The following is a 23,668-nucleotide window of genomic DNA, read 5'->3' as shown; positions in this document are numbered from 1 at the left end:
ACCCCACTCTTCTGGGAAGGTGCAGCTGCTGTCCTTCTAGCACCCGAGTTGTTCCTGACTTCAAAATGTCGTCACTAAGATGTAGTCTTCAGGCTGTTGCGTTTCAGTGTGGGTAAGTGGAATAAGCCAACATATGGCCCTAAGTTGGCCAACTGGCCACACAGTCCCCCCCTTTAACCCCCACGTTAACCCCGGCCCAGCGCTGCTGTATCTGGCGGCTCCGCTTCTCCTGGGGGCCGCCTTCCGTGGGTGGCGGGCAGGCCAGGCCAGCCATCTGTCATCTTGCCCTCTCTTTCCAATCTTCTCGCCCATAGAAACAGGTTCCGTTGAAGAGCCTGGCTGCAGTCCAGGGGGTGGGGAGCCTGGGACTTGATCTTGCTGCCCGCACTTCTGCTGTCTTCAGCACTGGTGGCAACTTACTTTTTGGAATGCCCCATTTGCAGCTCGTTGCCCTGACATATCTGAAACTTGTGAAGCGAAAATGGATTTCATGTATAAATTCTGGCTTTAGCTTGTTAAAGGATTTTGTTCCTAATTCCCATAAACTCATCCCAGAAAACCCTTTTTTAAAATTAAACCTCTCAATTCCAGTGGTTTAAAAAAAAAATCTGTGATTTAAGTATGTGCTAAAGATGTTAAAAATCCACAGGGATCAAGGCTCAGTTCCTCCTCTCAACAGATGGAATGAAGGCAAACCTAACCAAGTTAACATCATGGTTGTTTGCGTTATTAATCTTCCCATGCATGGCATTCTGCTACCTGGCAAGCCAGGTTTGCACGAATCCTTTCGTGGCAGCAGATGTCAACAGAAGAGCACTTCCATCTGCTGCCCGAGACCTTGATGCCTGATACCCCTCGACGAGGCCCAGCACAGAGTGTACCTCTGTGAGTAATTACAGGTGTGTGGTGAGGAGCCCAGGGCATTAATCAGAGGCTTCATTATGAAAAAGGTGGATCTTTTGTTCCGCTTCTGGAGCGAGAGTTGACCATACACTTTCTAAACTGCAGTGTCCATCTGCTCAGCTCCTAGAATGTTTGCCTTGGCTGATGTGGACACTGAAATGTATCAAAGGACGTGATTACAGCAGGTTTAAACATTAACCCTGGAGAAGCGTGGTTCGGGTTTTTCTTTCCTTTCCTCCTTCCTTCCTCCCTTTTATCTGCTTATTTATCTGTTTGATCTCTCTATTTTTCAGTATCAGAAAATGTCTGCTGAAATGCTAAAACCTTGCATTAGTAGTTGTGAAGTAATTTGCCATATAAGAGTCTTAATAGAGTAGGCACTGCACAGTCATTTTTAAAGGACATAAACGTAATGATTTGTAGACACTGAGTGAGCTGACTGTGTAAGGAAGAAACCATAGAAAAATGTTTTGTGAACACCGGAAAATTTTCTTTTACCATTACAAGTTTTTCACTGCGGTTATTTTTATTATAAAGGACTTAACCTGTTAGGATGTAGCACATTGCTACTCCTTTACTCTAATTTAATCGAGTTAAATCAGGATTATCTTAAGGATTTTGAAATAGCCACCCTGAAATTTTAGGAAGGTTTGGGGGATGTTTTCTGGTGTGTTTTTCTTCTTACTCCTACTTTTGGGGACTAATTCTAGGTTATGTAACTGCAAGTCACATACCTGTAGCACTTCAGTACATTTGATAAATCCACTTGGCCTAGAACAGCATGAAAACAGTTTGTGGTTTTCTTACTAATCCTCTTTGCACACAAACACTCACACAGATGGCTTCAGAGATGTGGCCCAGCCGTGGATGGCAGGAATGCCGTCCAGGAGGGGAGCGGCAGTCTGCCATGGGCTGGAATGGGGTGTCAGTCTCAGAACAGAGCTGGCAGGCAGGGGCCAGCTGGCCACCCACCAGTGAGAAGCCTGGTGTCCGGGGGAGATCATCCACTCGCTGTACCGGGCACAGCTGTCTCACCATCCACTTCTACCCAGAGCACTGCCCACCATGTGATCCATCCCAGCAGGACCTCATACCCCCTCCACTCCCGCTGTTTCACTCTTGCAGTCACCCAAGGAGTGAAGTTTCCATCTCTGCCAACTCGAGGAGTTTGTCATAGAATAGTGTGCTTTGACTTTCGTGAACTGAAGAAGTTGAGAACTGACAGCTGCTTGCAGGTTTCATATATTCATCTACTTCCACACTCCTCAGATGGTAAAGAGTCCGCCTGCAATGCAGGAGACCTGGGTTCAATCCCTGGCTCAGGAAGATCCCCTGGAGGAGGGCATGACAATCCACTCTAGTATTCTTGCCTGGTGAATCCCATGGACAGAGAAGACTGGGGGGCTACAGTCCCTGGGGTCGCATAGAGTCAGACATGACTGAGCAACTAACACACAGCACATACAAAGACTCCTGTAGCTTGTCCAGGGAGCTTGCCTCCGCATGAAAAAGGCAGAAGCGTCTAGTCCCAATGCCACGATTTAGATCTTAGACAAGTCACCCTACGAATGGTTTAGCATCTCCATTCTCTTACCTGTAAAATGAATATAGTAGCTCTGGACTAACTCATCTCCTAGAACCTTTCTCACTGAAAAAGTCCCACGAGTCTGTGTTCTCTTAGATAATCACACAGTAGCCTTATGTACCAGGCTTCCCTTGTGGCTCAGCCATAAAGACTCCACCTGCAATGCAGAAGTCACAGGAGAGACGGATTCAATCCCTGGGTCGGGGAGATCTCCTGGTGGAGGGCAAGGTAACCCACTCCAGTATTCTTGCCGGAAAAATGCCATGGACAGAGTAGCCTGGCAGGCTACAGTCCATAGTGTTGTAAAGGGTCAGACACAACTGAAACCGAGCCCAGTCATATGTACAGATGAACTGATGACTTTGGAATTGTGGTCTTGAAAGTTACAGTGGTGTTTTCTTCTCGCCCCTTCTAGGATATCCTAAATACCATCATAAGGCACTGCCCGCCCCGCTTCTTCTCCCTGGGTTTGCCTGGCTTCTCCATGCTGGTGGGGGACTTCATCACGGCTGCTGGCAGGGTCCTCAGTGCAGACACGCTGGCGGTGAGTGTGACAATGCTCAACACCCGGCTCCCAGGAGGCTTCCCGGTGGCTAACAAGGTTCAGATTTCTCCACTCCTAACAGGTGTTGACTCATTAGTGCAACGTGAAACCGGGCTCTCGGGTAGATGCCCTGGCAGCTGATGTGTGAAATTGTAGGATAAGATGACACGCTGGTGGTGGAAAGGCGTTTCATCAAAAGGCCAGAGTGTGAGAAATCATATCCTCACTAATATCTCAGCACATTTGCACGGTGAGAAGCAGGACTCGCCTCCTAGAATCTCATTAGCATTTTCCAGTAAATGGTGGCGCAGACATGGACATCTGTGTTCAAGGGAGAATCATAAGTATACATACTCAATGAAGCTTTTTTCTTGTTATTAAGTCTTAGTTATTATAAGTCTAATAGAAAATATGTTCTTAAAATATAAACTTAGAACTTTAAAATCTTTAACCAAAAAATTGATACGTATCTTTTTGTTCATATGGCTTAAAACTCGGGCAGAATTCTTATACTAAAAAACTAGAAGCTAGTGGACTAAATGAGCATTAAGGGCTACAAAAAGAATTTATTTGTAACCTCAATGTTTACCTCCTAATACTGTTATTATTAGGGCAAGGTATTAATGCCTTTGAATGAAGATTCTTATCTGTTTTAGTTTAAAGGCTTTCACATCTGTACTTGTACACATCTGTGTTCTGTACGGCTGTTACCTGTCCAGACCTATTTTTCCCCTCTTCAAATGGCTTTCCTGGTCGCTTAGATGGTAAAGTATCTGCCTGCAATGCGGAAGACCTGAGTTTGATCCCTAGGTCAGGAAGATGCCCTGGAGAAGGAAATGGCAACCCACTCCAGTATCCTTGCCTGGAAAATCCAATGGACAGAGGAGCCCTCTAGGCTACAGTCCATGGGGTTGCAGAGAGTTGGACACAACTTCAATTCAAATGGTGTAAATAAATTAGTTTTAATGTTTGTCATGACTGGTATTAAAATCAACATGAGTATCCAGCTACCTAAGTTTTTTTTAACACATTGTTACTTTTTTCATTTTCCTTATTTCTTTCTCTCAGGGCAAATTCAAACTCCAGCCCTGGATTTTAAATTAAATTGTTTCTTAATACTTTGTATCACTGGTATTTCATGCTAGCACGTTCATGCAATTTTTCTTGTAGAGATAAATTAAAAACAAAGGGGAGGAAAGAGATATGAGAGCAAAAGGGAAGGATGAGTGGAAAGATGGAAGGAAAATGTTGAATTTGACTTTTTTGTAAAGATTATGACAACTTTTCATACTTATTTCTGAAAAAGATTATAGGATAATCATTCGCTAATAATCTCCTAATTTATTTTTAATCATTCAAATCTGCATTGAAAAATCTTTGGAAAAAAATTGAAAAAACTTTCAGAAAAAAAAAAACATTTGGAAAAAGAGGATAGAGGAAGGAAAATCATACATTATTGAAATTTTATTTACTTGCTCTGAGAATTTCCTGTGAAAATGCTGGTGCCCTTTCTAGTGATAATTTCATGCATGATGGTCATTCTCAGTGAAAATTTATCTTTTGGTTAGATGAGTTATTAAAGTAGCCTTCCAAAACATTTTTTAAAGAGAAAAAGAGAAAATATGAGAATGTGAATGTAAGAGTTACATTGCATAAAGAGACAGTACCTCTTCAAATTGCTTTGAATCACTGCAGCTTATTAATATCAGGTAAGATGGTGACTCAGTTGATAAAGAATCCACATGCAATGCAGGAAACCTCTTGCTATTCAGGAGACACAGGTTCGATCCCTGGCTTGGGAAGGTGCCCTGAAGAAGGAAATGGCACCCCACTCCAGTATTCTTGCCTAGAAAATCTCATGGACAGAGGAGCCTGGTGGGCTACAGTCCATGGGATAGCAAAGAGTTGGACATGACTTAGTGGCTAAACCACCACCACCACAGCCTTAGTTTAAACTTGAGGTTTAAAATCATAAGGGAACCAGTGAGAGGTGTTTCGATGGGGCCACAGCTGCTTAGTCAAAATTTTGAGTTAACACAAGTCAGCTGCTCCCTCTGGAGGGCACAGAGGTGGAATGACACAGTGTCTTGAATTTGCTTTATTGAAAGTAGAAACTTTTTTTTAAGTTTTTTTTTTCATTTTTAAAATGGGCTATTTTTTAAGCCTTTATTGAATTTGTTACAATATTGCTTCTGTTTTGGCACAAGGCATGTGGGGTCTTAGCTCCCTGACCAGGGATTGAACCTGCACCCCCTAATTTGGAAGGCAGATTCTTTTTTTTAAATTAATTTATTTATTTCAACGGAGGCTAATTACTTTACAGTATTGTGGTGATTTTTGCCATACATTGACACGAATCAGCCTTGGGTGTACATGTGTCCCCTGATCCCAAACCCCTCTCCCTATCCCATCCCTCAGGGTTGTCCCAGTGCACTGGCTCTGAGCGCCCTGTTTCATGCATCGAACTTGGACTGGTCATCTGTTTCACATATAGTAATATACTTGTTTCAGTGCTGTTCTCTCAAATCATCCCACCCTTGCCTTCTCCTACAGAGTCCAAAAGTCTGTTCTTTACATCTGTGTCTCTTTTGCTGTCCCAAATATAGGGGCATTGTTACCATCTTTCTAAATTCCATATACATGCGTTAATATACTGTATTGGGTTTTTTTCTTTCTGACTTACTTCACTCTGCATAATAGGCTCCAGTTTCATCCACTTAATTAGAACTGACTCAAATGCGTTCTTCTTAATAGCTGAGTAATATTCCATTGTGTATATGTACCACAACTTTCTTATCCATTTGTCTGCCAACGGACATCTAGGTTGCTTCCATGCTCTAGCTATTGTAAACAGTGCTGTGATGAACACTGGGGTACACGTGTCTCTTTCAGTTCTGGTTTCCTCAGTGTGTATGCCCAGCAGTGGGATTGCTGGGTCATATGGAAGTTCTATTTCCAGTCTTTTAAGGAATCTCCACACTGTTCTCCATAGTGGCTGTACTAGTTTGCATTCCTACCAACAATGTAAGAGGGTTCCTTTTCTCCACACCCTCTCCAGCATTTGTTGCTTATAGACTTTTAGATAGCAGCCATTCTGACTGGCGTGAAATGGTATCTCATTGTGGTTTCGATTTGCATTTCTCTGATAATGAGTGATGTTGAGCATCTTTTCATGTGTTTGTTAGCCATCTGTACGTCTTCTTTGGAGTAACGTCTGTTTCGTTCTTTGGCCCATTTTTTTGATTGGGTCGTTTATTTATCTGATATTCAGGGACATGAGCTGCTTGTATATTTTTAAGGTTAATTGTTTGTCAGTTGCTTCATTTGCTATTATTTTCTCCCATTCTGAAGGCTTTCTTTTCACCTTGCTTATAGTTTCCTTCATTGTATCAAAGTTTTCGATTTTAATTATGTCCCATTTGTTTATTTTTACTTTTATTTCCATTACTCTGGGAGGTGAGTCACAGAGGATCTTGCTCTGATTTATGTCAGAGTGTTCTGCTTGTGTTCTCTAGGAGTTTTATAGTTTCTGGTCTTGCATTTAGATCTCTAATCCATTTTGAGTTTCTTTTTTGGCTATGGTGTTAGAAAGTGTTCTAGTCTCATTCTTTTACCAGCTTTCCCAGCACCACTTGTTAAAGAGATTGTCTTTTCTCCATTGTATATTTTTGCCTTCTTTGTCAAAGATAAGGTGTCTATAGGTGCGTGGATTTATCTCTGGGCTATTTTCTTCCATTGATCCATATTTTTGTCTTTGTGTCAGTACCATACTGTCTTGATGACTGTAGCCTTGTAGTATAGTCTGAGGTCAGGCAGGTTGATTCCTCTAGTTCCATTCTTCTTTCTCAAGATTGCTTTGGCTATTCGAGGTTTTTTGTGTTTCCATACAAATTGTGAAATTATTTGTTCTAGTTCTATGAAAAATACTGTTGGTAGCTTGATAGGGATTGCACTGAATCTATAGATTGCTCTGGGTAGTATACTCATTTTCACTATATTGAATTCTTCTGATGCATGAACATGGTATATTTTTCCATCTATTTGTGTCATCTTTGTTTTCTATATATAGGTCTTTTGTTTCTTTAGGTAAATTTATTCCTAGGTATTTTATTCTTTTCATTGCAGTGGTGGATGGGATTGTTTCCTTAATTTCTCTGTTTTCTCATTGTTAGTGTATAGGAATGCAAGGGATGTCTGTGTATTAATTTTATATCCTGTAACTTTACTATGTTCGTTGATTAGCTTTAGTAATTTTCTGATGGTTTCTTTAGGGTTTTCTATGTAAAGGATCATGTCATCTGCAAACAGTGAGAGTTTTACTTCTTCTTTTCCATCTGGATTCCTTTTATTTCTTTTTCTTCTCTGATTGCTGTGGCTAAAAATTCCAAAACTATGTTGAATAGTAGTGGGGAGAGTGGGCACCGTTGTCTTGCTCCTGACTTTAGGGGAAATGCTTTCCATTTTTCACCATTGAGGATAATGTTTGCTTTGGATTTATCATAATTTTGGCTTTTATTATGTTGAGGTATGTTCCTTCTATGTGGAAGGCAGATTCTTAACCACTGGACCACTAGGGAAGTCTCAAAAGTGGAAAGTTTTAAACAAATATTAAATATTGAAATGAAAAAAATGAAAAAGGAAATGAATGAGGCAAGAGTGGTAACATCTTGCATCTAGGCGTTGGGTCCATGGATATCACATTTTTCCACTTATACATTTAGAAATTTTGTTAACATGAAAATAGGGAAAAGTAAGAGCAGAGAGGAGAGGGTAGTACTGGAGGCAGGGGGCATCATGCAGTCATAGGACCCCATGGCAAGGACTAGCCTGTTGGGGTGAGATGCCTTCTGGACCCCGAGCAGAGATGGCAGACACGTCGTTGGGTCTACAGATGTGGACTCAGGAAGGAAGCCTGGGCTACAGAGAGGTGGTGGTGGAGAGTTAGCCACATGGAGGAGGCATTTAAAGCCTCAGGTCTGGATGTCCTGGAGAAGTGAGTGTAGGTCTAGGAAGGGAGACGGCCAAGAACTGGGCTCTGCACCCCGGAGTCCAGATCCTGAGAAATGAGGGGTTCGAGCACAGGGACTGTCAGGCCCCCTCTGCAATCCACTAAGGTGTCTGACTGATGGAAGGGCTCTCTGGAGCACGGGAGCTGTTGGCCACATCCCCTGCCATGAGGGGTCAGGTGAGACTAGGCCTGGATGGTGACTGGTGTGGGTCTTGCCTTCTGGAGGTTGTGTAACAAGAAGCTGTGAGCTCCCTGACCAACTTCAGCAAATCTGAACATTTTGCCGTTAGTCGTTTAAAATCTTTGTATTTAAAACATGCAGTAAAACAGTAAACATATAGTGACTTCATCCCTGAGACCATTGCCCCAGCAGAGCTGTCTCGAAGTCATGGAAAAGTAAAACATGTTGTCGCTTATCTAACATTTCTAACAAAAAGGCCAGTGTGTGTCTCATTCCTCTTTCCTGTGTGCAGGCACCTCGTTCGGAAGCCCTCACCATTCTCGGGTCTCTGGTCTGCTTTCCGAACACCTACCGCGAGATCCCCCTGTGGCAGCCGGTACCTGAAGTTGCTGAAGTCGCCCCGGGAGCAGAAGATGTCAAGGTACGTGATGCCATGATGGAATCTCAGGTTAGCCTCTTCTCACTCGACCTGTGTGGTTCTGTGGTTCCCTCTTCCATTATTAAGCTCGGTGCTGTTTATCCCTGAAAGTTTTGCTCAGTCCTTTAGATATATCAATAGTTGTTTTTTTTTAGAACATTAGTTTTGTGGGATTAAATGAGCTAGATGCAGAGTGTGCTACAGTTGTAACTGATGGCTACGTTCTGTGGTATTTTTTCTTAGATCTGTTTATCATCCCTGTGGATCATAATTTTGTAATGAACCATTCTTTGTAATAATTTTATTAGTTTAATTAGGCTGCATTTGTGCATCAAATGAATTTATAAGAAATAATTGAAATATTCAATTCCATTATTGGCCTGATTAAATACTACTAATATTTGAAGTTCTAAATTATTCCTTGGAGAATAAAGCTGATTTTTTTCCTCAGCTGACTTTGGGGCAATCAGAGATGGCTTTCAAATCAATCAATCAATTTGTGTATCTATAGTACCCATGAATAATATGTAATTCAGTGTACAGTATATAATCCAGGTAAAAAGAAAACTGAGATTTTTTTTTTCCCTATGCGTGTGTGCGTGCTCAGTCACTTTTAGCCCCGTGTCCAACTCTTTGCGACCCCATGGACTACAGCCCTCCGGGCTCCTCTGTCCATGGGACTCTCCAGGCAAGAATGCTGGAGTGGGTTGCCATGTCCTCCTCCAGGGGATCTTGCTGACCTAGGGATCATGCAGAATCTTTACCTGAGCCACCGGGGAAGCCCAGGAAGAATCGTTTGCTCTGCTCAGTTTTTGTTGTGTACAAAGAAACGCTCTTCTTTAGAGGGCTTTAGATCCCGGGGAGCCCTCCCCCATCTGAGAGCACCATGGCGCTTCCCCAGGCCCTCTGTGTCCTTCCCCAGGTTTCCTTGATTGGGGGCTCTGCCCTCCTCAGTCCTTCAGTGGCCCCAGACTGCCTTAAAACATGGACAGAACATGTGGGAAGTCAACTACTAAGCAAGGTTTTTACTTTCCTTCATTTTGTGTTTTTAGCACTGCCTCATAAGTATCTTACTGAAGAATGCCACAGAGGAGCCGAGTGAGTGTGCAAGGTAAATGTTGCAGGAAAGGTGAACTTGTTCAGAATTTTAAGATACACATTCACGCGAACTCAGTGTTAAAAAATGCTGTCCTTCCACTTTACTTTTAGACTAAGAATTACAGTAAGAATTATGTGGGGGGAATAATTTATTACTTTTTTTAAGAGGTACCATTAATAAGTGAAAAGTGTAAAGTACAGAAGATTATGCCACCTGCTGTGTAATAAAAAGCAAGATTGTGAATATGTGGGTGTATTCCCTGATATTTTTAACATGGAAGAAAATGGGAAGATAAACCAAATCTTATAAAAACAATATATGTAGAGGGTAGTGATTCTTACTCGGCAGTGGTTTTGTGCCCTGGGAGACATTCAGCAACGTCATTCACCAACATCATTCACCATCTGCTTGCCGATGATACTGAATTTATTTTTCTGGCTCCTTCTTCTAGCCTCTTATATATTCAGGTTTATATATGAAACTGCCTGCTTGAACCTCAACTTGAATGTCCCAATACATCTAAACTGAACACAACCATAACTGAAGCCTTGAGTCTGCTGTCTTCACCAGAGCCTCACTGTCTCAGGCTTCATCTCAGTATTTGTCACCATCATCTGCCCAGAAGCTTGGGAAAAATCCTTGATTTCTCCTGTACCTGCTACATTCAAACCTTCAGCAAGTCTTGACAATACCATTTTCCCTCTCTCCCTTTAGTATAGAAAGGCAAATTTCTATCAAGCTAAGTGTGGAAAAGAAATGTGAATAATATGGTCAATCTTTTCTTCACGTCAGTTCAGTCGCTCAGTTGTGTCCTACTCTTTGCAACCCCATGGACTACAGCATGCCAGGCTTCCCTGTCCATCATCAACTAGCAGAGCTTACTCAAACTCATGTCCATCAAATTGGTAATGCCATACAACCATCTCATCTTCTATCGTCCCCTTCTCCTCTCGCCTTCAGTCTTTCCCAGCATCAGGGTCTTTTCAGATGAGTCAGTTCTTCACATCAGGTGGCCAGAGTATTGGAGCCTTAGCTTTAGCATCAGTCCTTCCAATGAATATTCAGGACTGATTTCCTTTAGGATTGACTGGCTGAATCTCCTTGCAGTCCAGGAGACTCTCAAGAGTCTTCTCCAACATCACAGTTCAAAAGCATCAGTTCTTCAGTGCTCAGCTTTCTTTACAGTCCAACTCTCACATCCATACATGACCGCTGGAAAAACCATAGCTTTGGTTAGATGGACCTTTGTTGGCAAAGTAATGTCTCTGCATTTTAGCATGCTATCTAGGTTGGTCATAGCTTGTCTTCCAAGGAGCAAGTGTCTTTTAATTTCATGGCTGCAGTCACCATCTACAGTGATTTTGGAGCCCCCAAAATAAAGTATCTCACTATTTCCATTTTTTCCCCATCTATTTGCTATGAAGTGATGGGACTGGCTGCTGTGATCTTCATTTTCTGAATGTTGAGTTTTAAGGCAACTTTTTCACTCTCCTCATTCACTTTCATCAAGAGGCTCTTTAGTTCTTCGCTTTCTAAGCCATGAGGTTATTGTCATCTGCATATCTGAGATTATTGATATTTCTCCCGGCAATCTTAATTCCAGCTTGTGCTTCATCCAGCCAAGCATTTCAATTGATCTACTCTGCATATAAGTTAAATAAGTAGGATGATAATATATAGCCTTGATGTACACCTTTCCCGATTTGGAACCAGTCTGTTGTTCCATGTCTGGTTCTAATTGTTGCTTCCTGAACTGCATACAGATTGCTCAGGAGGCAGGTCAGGTGGTCTGGTATTCCCATCTCTTGAAAAATTTTCCAGTTTGTTGTGATTCACACAGTCAAAGGTTTTGGCATAGTCAATAAAGCAGAAGATGTTTTTCTGGAACTCTTCTGCTTTTTCGATGATCTGACGGATGTTGGCAATTTGATCTCTGGTTCCTCTGCCTTTTCTAAATCCAGCTTGAACATCTGGAAGTTCACAGTTCTTGTACTGTTGAAGCCTGGCTTGGAGAATTTTGAGCATTGCTTTCTAGAATGTGAGATGAGTGCAATTGTGCAGTAGTGTAAACATTCTTTGGCATTGCTTTTCTTTGGGATTGAAATGAAAACTGACCTTTTCCAGTCCTGTGGCCACTGCTGAGTTTTTCAAATTTGCTGGCATATTGAGTGCAGCACTTTCACAGCATCAGCTTTTAGGATTTGAAATAGCTCAACTGAAATTCCATCACCTCCACTAGCTTTGTTTGTAGTGATGCTTCCTAAGGTCCACTTGATTTCACATTCCACGATGTCTGGCTCTAGGTGACTGATCACACCATCATGGTTATCTGTGTCATGAAGATCTTTTTTGTTTAGTTCTTCTGTGTATTCTTGCCTCCTCTTCTTAATATCTTCTGCTTCTGTTAGGTCCATATCATTTCTGTCCTTTATTGAGCCCATCTTTGCATGAAATGTTTCTTTGGTATCTCTAATTTTCTTGAAGAGATCTCTAGTCTTTCCCATTCTGTTGTTTTCCTCTGTTTCTTTCTATTGATCACTGAAGAAGACTTTCTTACCTCTTCTTGCTGTTCTCTGGAACTCTCCATTCAAAAGGGTATATCTTTCCTTTTCTCCTTTGCTTTTTGCTTCTCTTCTTTTCTCAGTTATTTGTAAGGCCTTCTCAGACAACCTTTTGCCTTTTTACATTTGTTTTTCTTGGGGATGGTCTTGATCACTGCCTCCTGTACAGTGTCATGAACCTCCGTCCAGACTTCTTCAGGCACTCTATCAGATCTAATCCCTTGAATCTGTTTCCCACTTCCACTGTATAATTATAAGGGATTTGATTTAGGTCACACCTGAATGGTCTAATGGTTTTCTCTGCTTTCTTCAATTTAAGTCTGAATTTGGCAATAAGGAGTTCATGATCTGAGCCACAGTCGGCTCCCAGTCTTGTTTTTGCTGACTGTATAGAGCTTCTCCATTTTTGGCTGCAAAGCATATAATCAGTCTGATTTTGGTGTTGGCCATCTGGTGATGTCCATGTGTAGAGTCTTCTCTTTTGTTGTTGGAAAAGGGTGTTTGCAATGACCAGTGCGTTCTCTTGGCAAAACCCTGTTAGCCTTTGCCCTGCTTCATTTTGTACTCCAAGATCAAATTTGCCTGTTACTCCAAGTGTCGCTTGACTTACTACTTTTGCATTGTAGTCCCCTATAATGAAAAGGACATCTTTTTGGAGTGTTAGTTCTAGAAGATCTTGTAGGTCTTCATAGAACTTTTCAACTTCAGCTTCTTCAGCATTACTGGTTGGGCTGTAGACTTGGATTACTGTGATGTTGAATGGTTTACCTTGGAAACAAACAGAGATCATTCTGTCGTTTTTGACATTGCATCCAAGTACTGCCTTTCGGACCATTTTGTTGACTGTTGGCACCCCACTCCAGTACTTTTGCCTGGAAAATCCCGTGGACGGAGGAGCCTGGTAGGCTGCAGTCCATAGGGTCGCTAGAGTCAGACACGACTGAGCAACTTCACTTTCACTTTTCAGTTTCATGCATTGGAGTAGGAAATGGCAACCCACTCCAGTGTTCTTGCCTGGAGAATCCGAGGGACAGTGAAGCCTGGTGGGCTGCCGTCTGTGGGGTCGCACAGGGTCGGACACGGCTGAAGCGACTTAGCAGCAGCAGCAGCATGGCTACTCCATTTCTTCTAAGGGATTCTTGCCCACAGTAGTAGATATAATGGTCATCTGAGTTAAATTCACCCATTCCAGTCCATTTTAGTTCACTGATTCCTAAAATGTCGATATTCACTCTTGCCACCTCCAGTCTTTCTTCAGTTCAGTTCAGTTCAGTCGCTCAGTCATGTCCGACTCTTTGCGACCCCATGAATCGCAGCACACCAGGCCTCCCTGTCCATCACCAACTCCCGGAGTTCACTCAGACTCATGTCCATCGAGTCGGTGATGCCATCCAGCCATCTCATCCTCTGTTGTCCCCTTCTCCTCCTGTCCCCAATCCCCCCCAGCATCAGAGTCTTTTCCAATGAGTCAACTCTTCACATGAGATAGCCAAAGTACTGGAGTTTCAGCTTCAGCATCATTCCTTCCAAGGAAATCCCAGGGTTGATCTCCTTCAGAATGGACTGGTTGGATCTCCTCTTTCTTAGTTGTGTGTAAAAGGAGTTAGGCAGTGAAATTAGAGCCATATAAACGTAGAGAAGGAAGCAAACTAAAAATATGAGCAAGATTTCAAATAAACAGAGGAGAATTAAGAGAGAATATAGTTGTAATTGTGGGTGATAGTAATTCAGAAAAGTTAAGAAAAATAGTAAGGAGTTTCATTATATAAATTGGAGTGGGATGAGATGGCATGACAGCAACAGTATTAAGAGAGTGTATTGGAATACAGATTGTGAGTAAGATGATACTGCCGTTAGCTTAAAAAAAGTCTTGGTAGACAAACCTTCACAATCACAAAGGACATCCTCAGGATACAGAGAACATGCGGAGTCACTACGAGTGTAAAAGAATAGGAAGATGCTAAATAAGGATGTTAAATGATGGATCTCAAAGCAAGAAAAGATCAGAAAGAGCTGTTTAAAATGAGTGTGGCTTAGAACTCAAGGCAGGTGAGTGTCGCTTAGGTTATAAAACCATTTTACGGGTCACTGTGTTCTCCATGGTGCAAGGCTAATAGTTACAGAGAAATGCAGATGTTCCTAGAAATGAGAGAGCTCTGCTCTTATCAAATTACATTTAACAAGTAGGTTAATGGGTCATAAAAAAAAAGAATACACACACACACATATATGTACACACATGCATGCAGAGGAAGAACAGCTCTTAAAATGGTAGCAATATGATGTGGGGCATGATTCCAAGTTGTACAGGTTGTAGGGAGTTGAACTATCAGAGTCTGAGTTAGGCCGAGGGAAGGTAAAGAGGCTTGGGGTAGAATGTAGACTACCTGGGGAAGGCTGCAGAGTGAGATGCAAAGTACAGTTTCTAGACGGAGAATAGGTGTAGGGATTAGAGCAAGAGGAGAAAGAAATGTAGACAGTTCTAGACCGTCAGGAAAGCGTGGCGCTCCTGTCTAACGCTGGCACCTGAGAAATAAGAAAGGCCCAGCACGCACCTTGTAACCAATGGGAAAGCACAGCTTTTACCCAGTGGTAGAAGGTGACATGTTTGTCAAGGGGCATTTTAATTCATTTGTTCTGAAGCACTTAGTCCATTCTGATCAGAAGAGGTGAGAAGCTAGTGAAGTGCAGTGGTTTAAAACCTCAGCATAGATGGATTTTAATTGCTGAATTATGTTGAGCACACAAGAGCACTCAGTATGCAGGGCCAGGCCCTGTGTCCGATTTGATTGGCACTGGGTGTGGCCTTTTACTACAGAGAGCAGCAAACACACATTACAGCAAGCTTCTGGTTCCAAATAGAGGTTTGGAGCCCCTTTTTGTTCAGAAAGTGAGCAGGTTGGTGGGGGGAGGGTTGGCGCAAGCATTTAAATTTCATATATGTGCCTTCAGGAAACACTAAGAGAAATCTGACTTTTCGATCATTGTAAAAGATAGTAAAAGTGAAAGTGAAGTCGCTCGTGTCCAACTCTGCCCAGGGGATTCTCCAGGCAAGAATACTGGAGTGGGTTGCCATTTCCTTCTCCAGGGATCTTCCCCACCCAGGGATCAAACCCAGGTCTCCCACATTGCAGGCAAACCCAGGTCTCCCACATTGCAGGCAGATGCTTTAACCTCTGAGCCACCAAGGAAGCCCTGAAAGAGTTGTAGGCCTCCTGGGCACCCAAGAGAGTGGCCGGTATCAATTCCAAAGAGAATTATTGCCCAATCTTGTTTATAATTGAAAAAGGTAATTTTTTAAAGGACTATGCAACTTAAAGAATATAGTGTCTTAACACATTGTTTAAAAGAAGTAACAGTGAAACTTAACTTTGAAAGTTGTACTCAGGTATTCTTTACAATGAAATACAGGATTTGTCTCCTGTTTGTGGTAGGTGTTGTGTATTTTACTGTATGGAAAGCAATTATAAACTCAATTTCCAACAGTTTTCTAAGATTCATGTTTTTGATTCTTCCTCAAAAATATCCTGAAACAACAAAATGTGATACAAAAATTAGTTTCAGCAAAAATAAGTAGTACATGCGCTGTGACAATTCACAGAAAATACACCATGTATTTCATTAAGTAATTACTAACCAGAAAACCAGTCTGTTGAGGGTACTTTATCTCTTTTTCTCAAGAAGACCTTTTGTTAATGTAGCTACAACTTTCCTGACTTTGTAAACAAGGTTTAAAATATCTTGTCATTGACAAATACCAAGAAAATGCATCTCTTCACAAGGGATTTCTTCCTTTTCTGTCTTCTCCAAAAGGTGCATTGCCATCTGCTCCCTCGGGATCTGGATCTGTGAGGAGCTGGCACAGGGCACGAGCCACCCTCAGCTGCAAGAGGCCGTCAACGTCATTGGTGTCACTTTGAAGGTACTTCCAGTTCATCATGTGTATTTGACATCGAGTGTCTCAGATAGTCAACCTGGTGTAGGTTGAATTAGCACCATCCCTATTTCCCCCTATGTTACAGAGGGTTTTGATGCAAAAATTCTTTCTCTGAAAGCCACGTGGAACATTCTGTGAGGGTCCCGGGCGGCGCTGCCAACGGCTGCTTCCCCTGAGGTGGCTGCCTTCTGGCCATCCGCCGCCTGAGCTTTGGGGAAACGGGCCCAGGGTTGGCACCTGTGATCACGTGCTGATGAGAGGGTCAGGGATGTATTTCATCCTCATGTCCTACCGCCCTCCGCCTGCTGGTGACACCATCCCCCTCAAAGGCCCCTGTAGCCTTAGTGCCTGACATCCTGGGCCCGCCACCTGGAGGGAAACTGTCCTGCTTGTCCCTGCTCAGCTCAGCAGAGCACCCCTCAGTGGCTTCTCTCTGCTGTCCACCCCCCTTCTCTCACACCTCTCTGCATTCTTAGCTCGTCTTGTCTGCTGTGTCCCTCACTTCACCGTCGTCACCTTGTCTGTCTCTGGCTGAGATGACAGAGCCACGCCTGCCTTGTGTTTCCACCGTGTGACTTGCCTAGTGGGAGGCAACGGGGCTGCCCCGGGGCCCACTCTCCCCATGTTCCGTTGTGTGGGGCATTAGGAATATGATGGAGAACAGGATGCAGGAAGATAAACACACAGGACCAGCAAACACACAGAAAGAATTGGCTCTCAGCCCTTAAGGCCGTATGGAAGTTTCACCGGGGGAGGAAGAGGAAGCAGAAGAGCTGGAGGGGGTGGGCCTGGTGGCCTCGTGGGGAGATGACATCTCTGGCTGTGACCTGCAAGCCATGGCAGCACCTGCCGAATGCAGACCTGGGGGCCCAGTGTCTGGACAGAGCAAGGAGCAGGTGCAAAGGCCCTGGGGCAGAAATAAGCCAGAGTGTCTGAGGAGCGGACAGGGGCCCTAAGGGTCAGCTGGCGGGAGGCCTGGGTGGCCAGAGGAGGCCATGGAGCCCCTTGGGGCCAGGTGCTCTCCACCAAGTTTCCTTGTGCCTGTCAGGAGAGGGCAGTCAGTACCTGTTGTGCGGAAGCTGAACTAATCACCTTTCCCTTCTCATCCTGTGCTTCGTCACTGAGGTGCTTGACTTCTCTGGTTATTTCTGTGGCCCTCTGATCAGCTGATGTCTGCTTTGTGCAGCCGGGCACTCCTGGCATGGAAGTAGCTGAGAGGCAAATCTAAAGGTCTCCCTGGACAGGACACAGATTTAGTGACGAACCTTCTGTCCTGGCTCATGGGGTGTGGCTACAGTGCCGCCCAGGGTCTGACCAGGGAAGGAGCAGTAGGGGTCCTCATACCTCCCATGCACCCCCAGCCCATGGGCCCTGCGGGAATTGCCCCTCCACCCTGCCATCTCCTGAGAGACTGAGATACCCGGAGAACTGTGGACACCTGCCAGACACAGAAAACAGACTCAATAATTGAATTTGCCATAACTTTGAATTACGTCCTCCTAGTTCCACATTTTTCACATTTCTTAGAATGCTATCTGTGCAGGTTAAGCTTAATTTCACAGGATGGAAAGCCTTTTGATCAATCCTTGTTTCTCCAAGTGTAAAATGAAGATAACATCCACCTTATGGAGTTGTTAATGAAGAGTTATCAAGGTGAAAATGAGAAAAATTCTTGTAAGAGGTTCAGCACACCGGGGCTACTCAATAACGTACTACATTTCAATTTCCTCCAGTCGTCAAAACTATCGTTTGTGTGATCTGGATAAGACAGTTGAATTTGTGGTTGTAATTTCCAAATGATTAAATGTTTCTGCAGAGTGTTATGTAGATTAACACAACTCTGTGTAGACAGAAGGCAGTTAACAGGGTGGTGACCATGTACAAACTGGTGATAAGATACACTTTTCAGATATTTAATGCAGAACAAGGACATGGGCCCTCAGAGGGAACTGAAAAGAAATCCTTGTCGTGTCCTCCTTTAGGAATGCCGCACATGTGAAGTGAGGTTATTTAGTGTGGGGTTTTGTTTCCTTTTCTAGTTTCCTAACAAAACTGTGGCCCAGGTAGCCTGTGACGTGCTTCAGCTGCTAGTCTCCTACTGGGAAAAGCTTCAGATGTTTGAAACCTCCCTGCCTCGGAAGATTGCAGAAGTAAGTCTTTTCTTCCACCATAATACTCAGACAGCAGCGTTTCCTCTTTTTATTACATTTGATATTTAATGAATTCTAGATTCTCCAATAATTGTTGGAGCACCGACTGTTAAACTGCCATGTGAGCCACCCATTTTCAGAGTAAATTACGCTGGCCCTTCTCAGCTGCGATTTCAGGCACCGAGTAAGAAGCCACCAGTGTTCCAGGGCAGGCTCACACTTTGGGAGTTTGAAAGGCAGACACGACCACAACAAAGAGACCTTTTGTCGACTGGGCTTCATTCATCCAGAGTAATTTGGATGGTGCCAACAAGGAGTAGGCAGCTGGTCGTGATGCCCTGTGTGCGGGGGCTGGGGGAGGGGGGCTTTCCCAGAGTGAAGGCCTGGGCTGTGCGTTCTGCCACCAGCATGATTGCCCAGCTGTAATGAGCTTACCACTGTCGTACCCTTGGGGTGGGGTGCGGGGAGTGGGTCATTGGTGGAGGAGAGGGGCAGAAGGAACAGGAAGAATGCCTTCAACAATGACACCCTGGAGGTTGGTGGCATGAGAGGGTGCTATCTTGCAGGAAGTAGGTATCCTCACCCTGAAGGAGCTGGGTGCTAAGGCTCATCCCTTCTTTAAACAAGCCCTTGTTCCATACACACCCAGTGGAGAGAGGAAGTAAGGTGATTTACTTTTTCTTAACCCTGAACAAATGTCACCCATGAGGTCACTTTGTTCTCTCAGATACGTCAGAAATCACAGGTGATCTTCAACCTCAGGGGACCCAGAGTGAAACAGAGCTTTGGATTTTAGGAATGTGAGATGCTGCCATATGTAAAGTTGGGCTTTAGAACAACCATGTAATTTATCACCTAAATGGGGATGCCTTTGAGAATGAAATAGATGCTACTACCGTGGCTCAGCTGATAAAGAATCTGCCTGCAAGGCGAAAGACCTGGGTTTGATCCCTGGGTTGGGAAGATCCCCTGGAGAAGGGAAAGGCTACCCACTCCAGTATTCTGGCCTGGAGAATCCCATAGACTGTACAGTCCATGGGATCACAAAGAGTTGGACACGACTGAACGACTTTCACTCACTTACCCTGGCACCCCAGGTCAGGGGAGACCTGGGGTGTGTTATAAGAAAAGTAAATGGGTGCATGTTCATAATTACCTTTGGAAGTATTCACTGCTTTCATCACCAGAAGGGTGGAGGCTGATGCTGGAAATGGTGTGACCACAGACAAAACCACCCCTTCCTCTGGGCCCCGATCTCCCCGCCAGCAGAGTGGGGAGACAATTGTGGCCATCGCCCTCTCTGGTCTTCAGGCTGTGCAGATCACCGAGGTGACTCTTGACCTGTGTCACCTTCCTCCAGGAGCTGGCCCCCTGGCTGGGTGTGGTGGCAAGGCCATCCCGGACCTCTTGCCTGGCGGCTCCCAGGACGGTACCATGGTCTATCTGATCGGGAATTTGTCTTCTCTGCAGATCCTCGTGGCCACAATCGCTTTTCTGTTACCAAGTGCAGAGTACTCCTCGGTGGAGACAGACAAGAAGGTAAGTGGCCCATCTGCTAGGTTCTGCCCAGGATTTGTTTTTTTAAAGACATGACTCAGGTGGCAGATGCTGTCACACGCAGGGCTTTATAACCTCCCCTGTTCGGACTGGCCCTGGCCTCTCTCTGTGAAAGCCTCCTTCACCCCTGTGTCTCTGAAGAATGGCTGTGGTGCTGGAAGGTTCTGTTTCCTATAACAGCACACAGTGGTGGAGTCTGCGAGGCTGTAGGCTGAGGCTCTGATCTGCTTCCTCCTCCAGTTCCTCGTGTCCCTGTTGCTCTGCCTCCTGGACTGGTGCATGGCGCTGCCAGCGGGCACCCTCCTCCACCCCGTGTCCACGGCGGCCCTGGACGAGCAGCCCCCAGCCCGGGCCCCCTTGCTGGATTACATCTACAGGGTGAGTCCCCCCTCCACCCTGGGCCTTGGGGTACAAGGTCTGGACTGGAGCCTCAGACAGTCCTCCAAACAGGTTGCTGTTGTTCAGTTGCTCAGTCATGTCCGACTCTTTGCGACCCCACTGACTGCAGCACGGCAGGCTTCCCTGTCCTTCACCAACTCCTGGAGTTTGCTCAAACTCATGTCCATCGAGTTGGTGATGCCATCCTACCATCTCTTCCTCTGTTGTCCCCTTCTCCTCCTGTCTTCAATCTTTCCCAGCATCAGGGTCTTTTCTAATGGGTTGGCCCTTCTTAGGCATTCCTGTACTTATTTGTGCCCTTTGGACAAGGATTTATGGGGCGTCAACATTTTAAAAGAAGTGAATGACTTCAGGAGTGTTCACAGAATAATTGTAATTACAGAGAAGCCATGATTACCTGGGCTTCCCTGGTGGCTCAGACAGTAAAGAATCTGCCTGCAGTGCAGGAGACCTGGATTCGATCCCTGGATCGGGAAGATTCCCTGGAGGAGGGCATGGCTACTCGCTCCAGTATTCTTGCCTGGAGAATCACATGGACAGAGGAGCCTGGCAAACTGCAGTCTATAGTGTCGCAAAGAGTCAGACACGACTGAAACATCTTAGCAGACAGACAGTGATTATCCCAGGCACAGTGCAGGCATTTTACCTGACTGTCAGCGTTAAACAACTGCAGTTTGCTCAGACTCCCCCAGTGTTCATGGAACATGGTCCATACCTGCTTCGTTTTGAAAAGAATCTTTATTGTAGGAATATCTACATCCTTAGTTAGCCAAAATTTCTTTATCAGAGGAAGAAAAAGTACAAGAATCCCAGTCTTCTCTTTGCTTTCAAAGATCTTCAGAAATAAATTAAGGCAATACAGTATATTACATCAAATTAATCAGCATCATCATTTTTATAATACCTAAGACATTGGAATTTCACCCCCTGCCACTGACTAGGTGTGGTGTTTACTCTGGACCCTTAGCACCATCCTTCCAAACAGGCCTTACAGCCCTCCCTGCGGAAGCCTTATCTATCTGTCTATTATATCCATCCATCTATCACTTGTGTGTCCATTGCATAGGGCTCCCCAGGTGGCGCTAATGGTAAAGAACTCGCCTGCCAGTGCAAGGGACCTCAGAAATACAGGTTCAGTCCCTGGGTCAAGAAGATCCCCTGGAGGAGGGTATGGCAACCCACTCCAGTATTCTTTGTCTGGAGAATCCCATCGACAGAGGAGCCTGGTGGGCCATAGTCCATGGGGTCAAAAAGAGTTGGACATGACTGAAATGACTTAGCACGCACACACACAAACCATTGAATAATTACTGTGAGGTAGGGGCAATTCCTTTGCTTATTTTTGTAGTAATTAAACTTAAAAATAATTTTTAAAAAGATGCTTGGGGCTGTTGCAAGGGGATGATCCAGAGAGATGATATGGGGTGGGAGCTGGGAGAGGGGTTCAGGATTGGGAACTCATGTACACCCGTGGTGGATTCATGTCAATGTATGGCAAAAACCAATGCAGTATTGTAAAGTAAAATAAAGTAAAAATAAAAATTAAAAAAAAATTTCTAGGCATTTCCCTGGCAGTCCAGTGGTTAAGACTTTGCCTCTCAATGCAGAGGGTGCAGGTTCAATCCCTGTTCTGGGGAGCTAAGATGCCTCCTGCCTTAGGCGCCAAAGAAACAAACAAACCCATAAAACAAATATAACAAATTTTATAGCAATATAACAAATTCAATAAAGACTTTTTAAAAAAATGGCCCACGTCAAAAAATGAAGATTTCTTAAGTCATTAACAGATTGCTTTGTTGCCTTATTTTAAAATGCATTCAGTTAAAACCGAAAAAGCCACTTAACCATGGTTGAAATTCTGCTAAAAAAGTATTTTGTACTTTTAAATGGTTTCTTGAATGGTCAAGGATTTTAGTAACTATGTTCAGATGAAGCAGATATTTCTGTCATCACTATGACTTATAAACCTAGACGAGGCTTGGCTTAAGCCACTAAAGTAGCTGCAGTCATTTAAATTCATGTTTAGCATTCCTTTTCTTAAAACGTCTCTCTCAAAATGCTTCACCAACATAAAAATCACTTTATAGTTAATGTGATAAATAAATTTACTTGATAATCCTTTACTTTTTTCTTTTTTTAAGGAAACTTTTTCCACTGAAGTATCCTATGCATCCAAAAAACTGCATCCATCAATTCTAAGTGAATTTTGGAGTTTCACCAAGTGGGCACACCTGTGAAATGGGCTCCCAACTCTAGAAATGGAGCATCCTGGCATTCCAGGAGCCCCCGTGCATGTAGCCCCCACACAGACCTGGGGGTGACCACTGTCTTGTCACAGCAGACACTTGTTTTTGGCTGTTGGACTTTATACTTTACAGAATCGCCCAGTGTGTCCTTCTGGTTCACATATGTATGCCTTTCTGGTGGATATACACCTAGTGATGGAGTTGCTGGAACTCGTGTGTTGTGCGTTAGGAGTGAACACAACGTAATTTTCCAGGGTGACTGTGCTGAGAACTGCAGCTGTTCCACACCCTGGCTGACACTTTGTCTCTGCTAGGTAGGCAGTGATATCATGTTGTGGTTTTATTAATCATTTGTATTTCATACATTGATGGCATCTGACTAATAGAAATTAGTTCTTTCGATGACAGAAGCTCAAATTTTTTATATTAACAAGGGCGCTACCCTCATTTTCCTGTACTGTTCTTTGGCTAGGAAGAGGGCATATTCGGGTGGGCGTCCCCTGCTGGTCTTGATCCTTTGTAGCCATGGACAAAAGTTGCAGTTACCGCCAGCCTCCTCCAGTCCCCAGGAGGCAACACAATTGGAAGGAACTGAATCGAGACACATCCAGCCCAACCTCAGAGTTCATCATCTAAAAGCAATCTTTCCTTAGTTTTTAAAAGCATCACCTTCATCTTCTTAAAACTCAGTTTTTTACATTTATGATCAGAAAGGAAACTTTAGTATAGCAATTAGCTCACCTATACACATTGACATCCTCAAGACGGTTGTGGGCACGGCGTCAGCTTCAGTCATTGGCAGTTTGTAAACGACCAGTGAGCTTTCAGGAAACTCATCTTTAGAAAGTAAGGATACTTTTAGAATTTGTGTTAGATTTACTTCATCAGTTATACCTTTTAAAAAGCGTATCAGATTGGCCCTTCCAAGTCCTAGTGTCATGAGTTACACGGATTCAAATCCGTGAACGTGTATGCACTAGGTCAGCGGTTTCTGCTGATGGCTTTCATTCTGATTGCCACTGTGGGTGGTGGGGCACCTGTGGCCCATTGCGTGCCTCGTCGTCACCTCTCTCGTGCCTC

General features: G+C 44.0%; 1 protein-coding gene across 3 annotated transcripts in view; it reads left to right on the top strand.

Moving 5' to 3' along the window:
• Nucleotides 1-23,668, top strand: part of RALGAPA2 (Ral GTPase activating protein catalytic alpha subunit 2) — a 269,854-nt gene that overhangs the window by 138,980 nt on the left and 107,206 nt on the right. For all 3 annotated transcript variants that reach the window (XM_018057261.1, XM_018057259.1, XM_018057260.1), the window contains exons 24-30: nucleotides 2,904-3,032; nucleotides 8,514-8,642; nucleotides 9,692-9,750; nucleotides 16,113-16,221; nucleotides 18,276-18,386; nucleotides 19,857-19,925; nucleotides 20,184-20,321. In XM_018057261.1, coding sequence (XP_017912750.1) covers nucleotides 2,904-3,032; nucleotides 8,514-8,642; nucleotides 9,692-9,750; nucleotides 16,113-16,221; nucleotides 18,276-18,386; nucleotides 19,857-19,925; nucleotides 20,184-20,321 — 744 coding nt within the window. The remainder of the gene's footprint in view (nucleotides 1-2,903; nucleotides 3,033-8,513; nucleotides 8,643-9,691; nucleotides 9,751-16,112; nucleotides 16,222-18,275; nucleotides 18,387-19,856; nucleotides 19,926-20,183; nucleotides 20,322-23,668) is intronic.

The sequence above is a fragment of the Capra hircus genome, chromosome 13 (genome assembly GCF_001704415.2).
Source record: "Capra hircus breed San Clemente chromosome 13, ASM170441v1, whole genome shotgun sequence".
Lineage (NCBI taxonomy): Eukaryota > Metazoa > Chordata > Mammalia > Artiodactyla > Bovidae > Capra > Capra hircus.
This window is presented reverse-complemented; position numbering and strand designations above follow the sequence as displayed.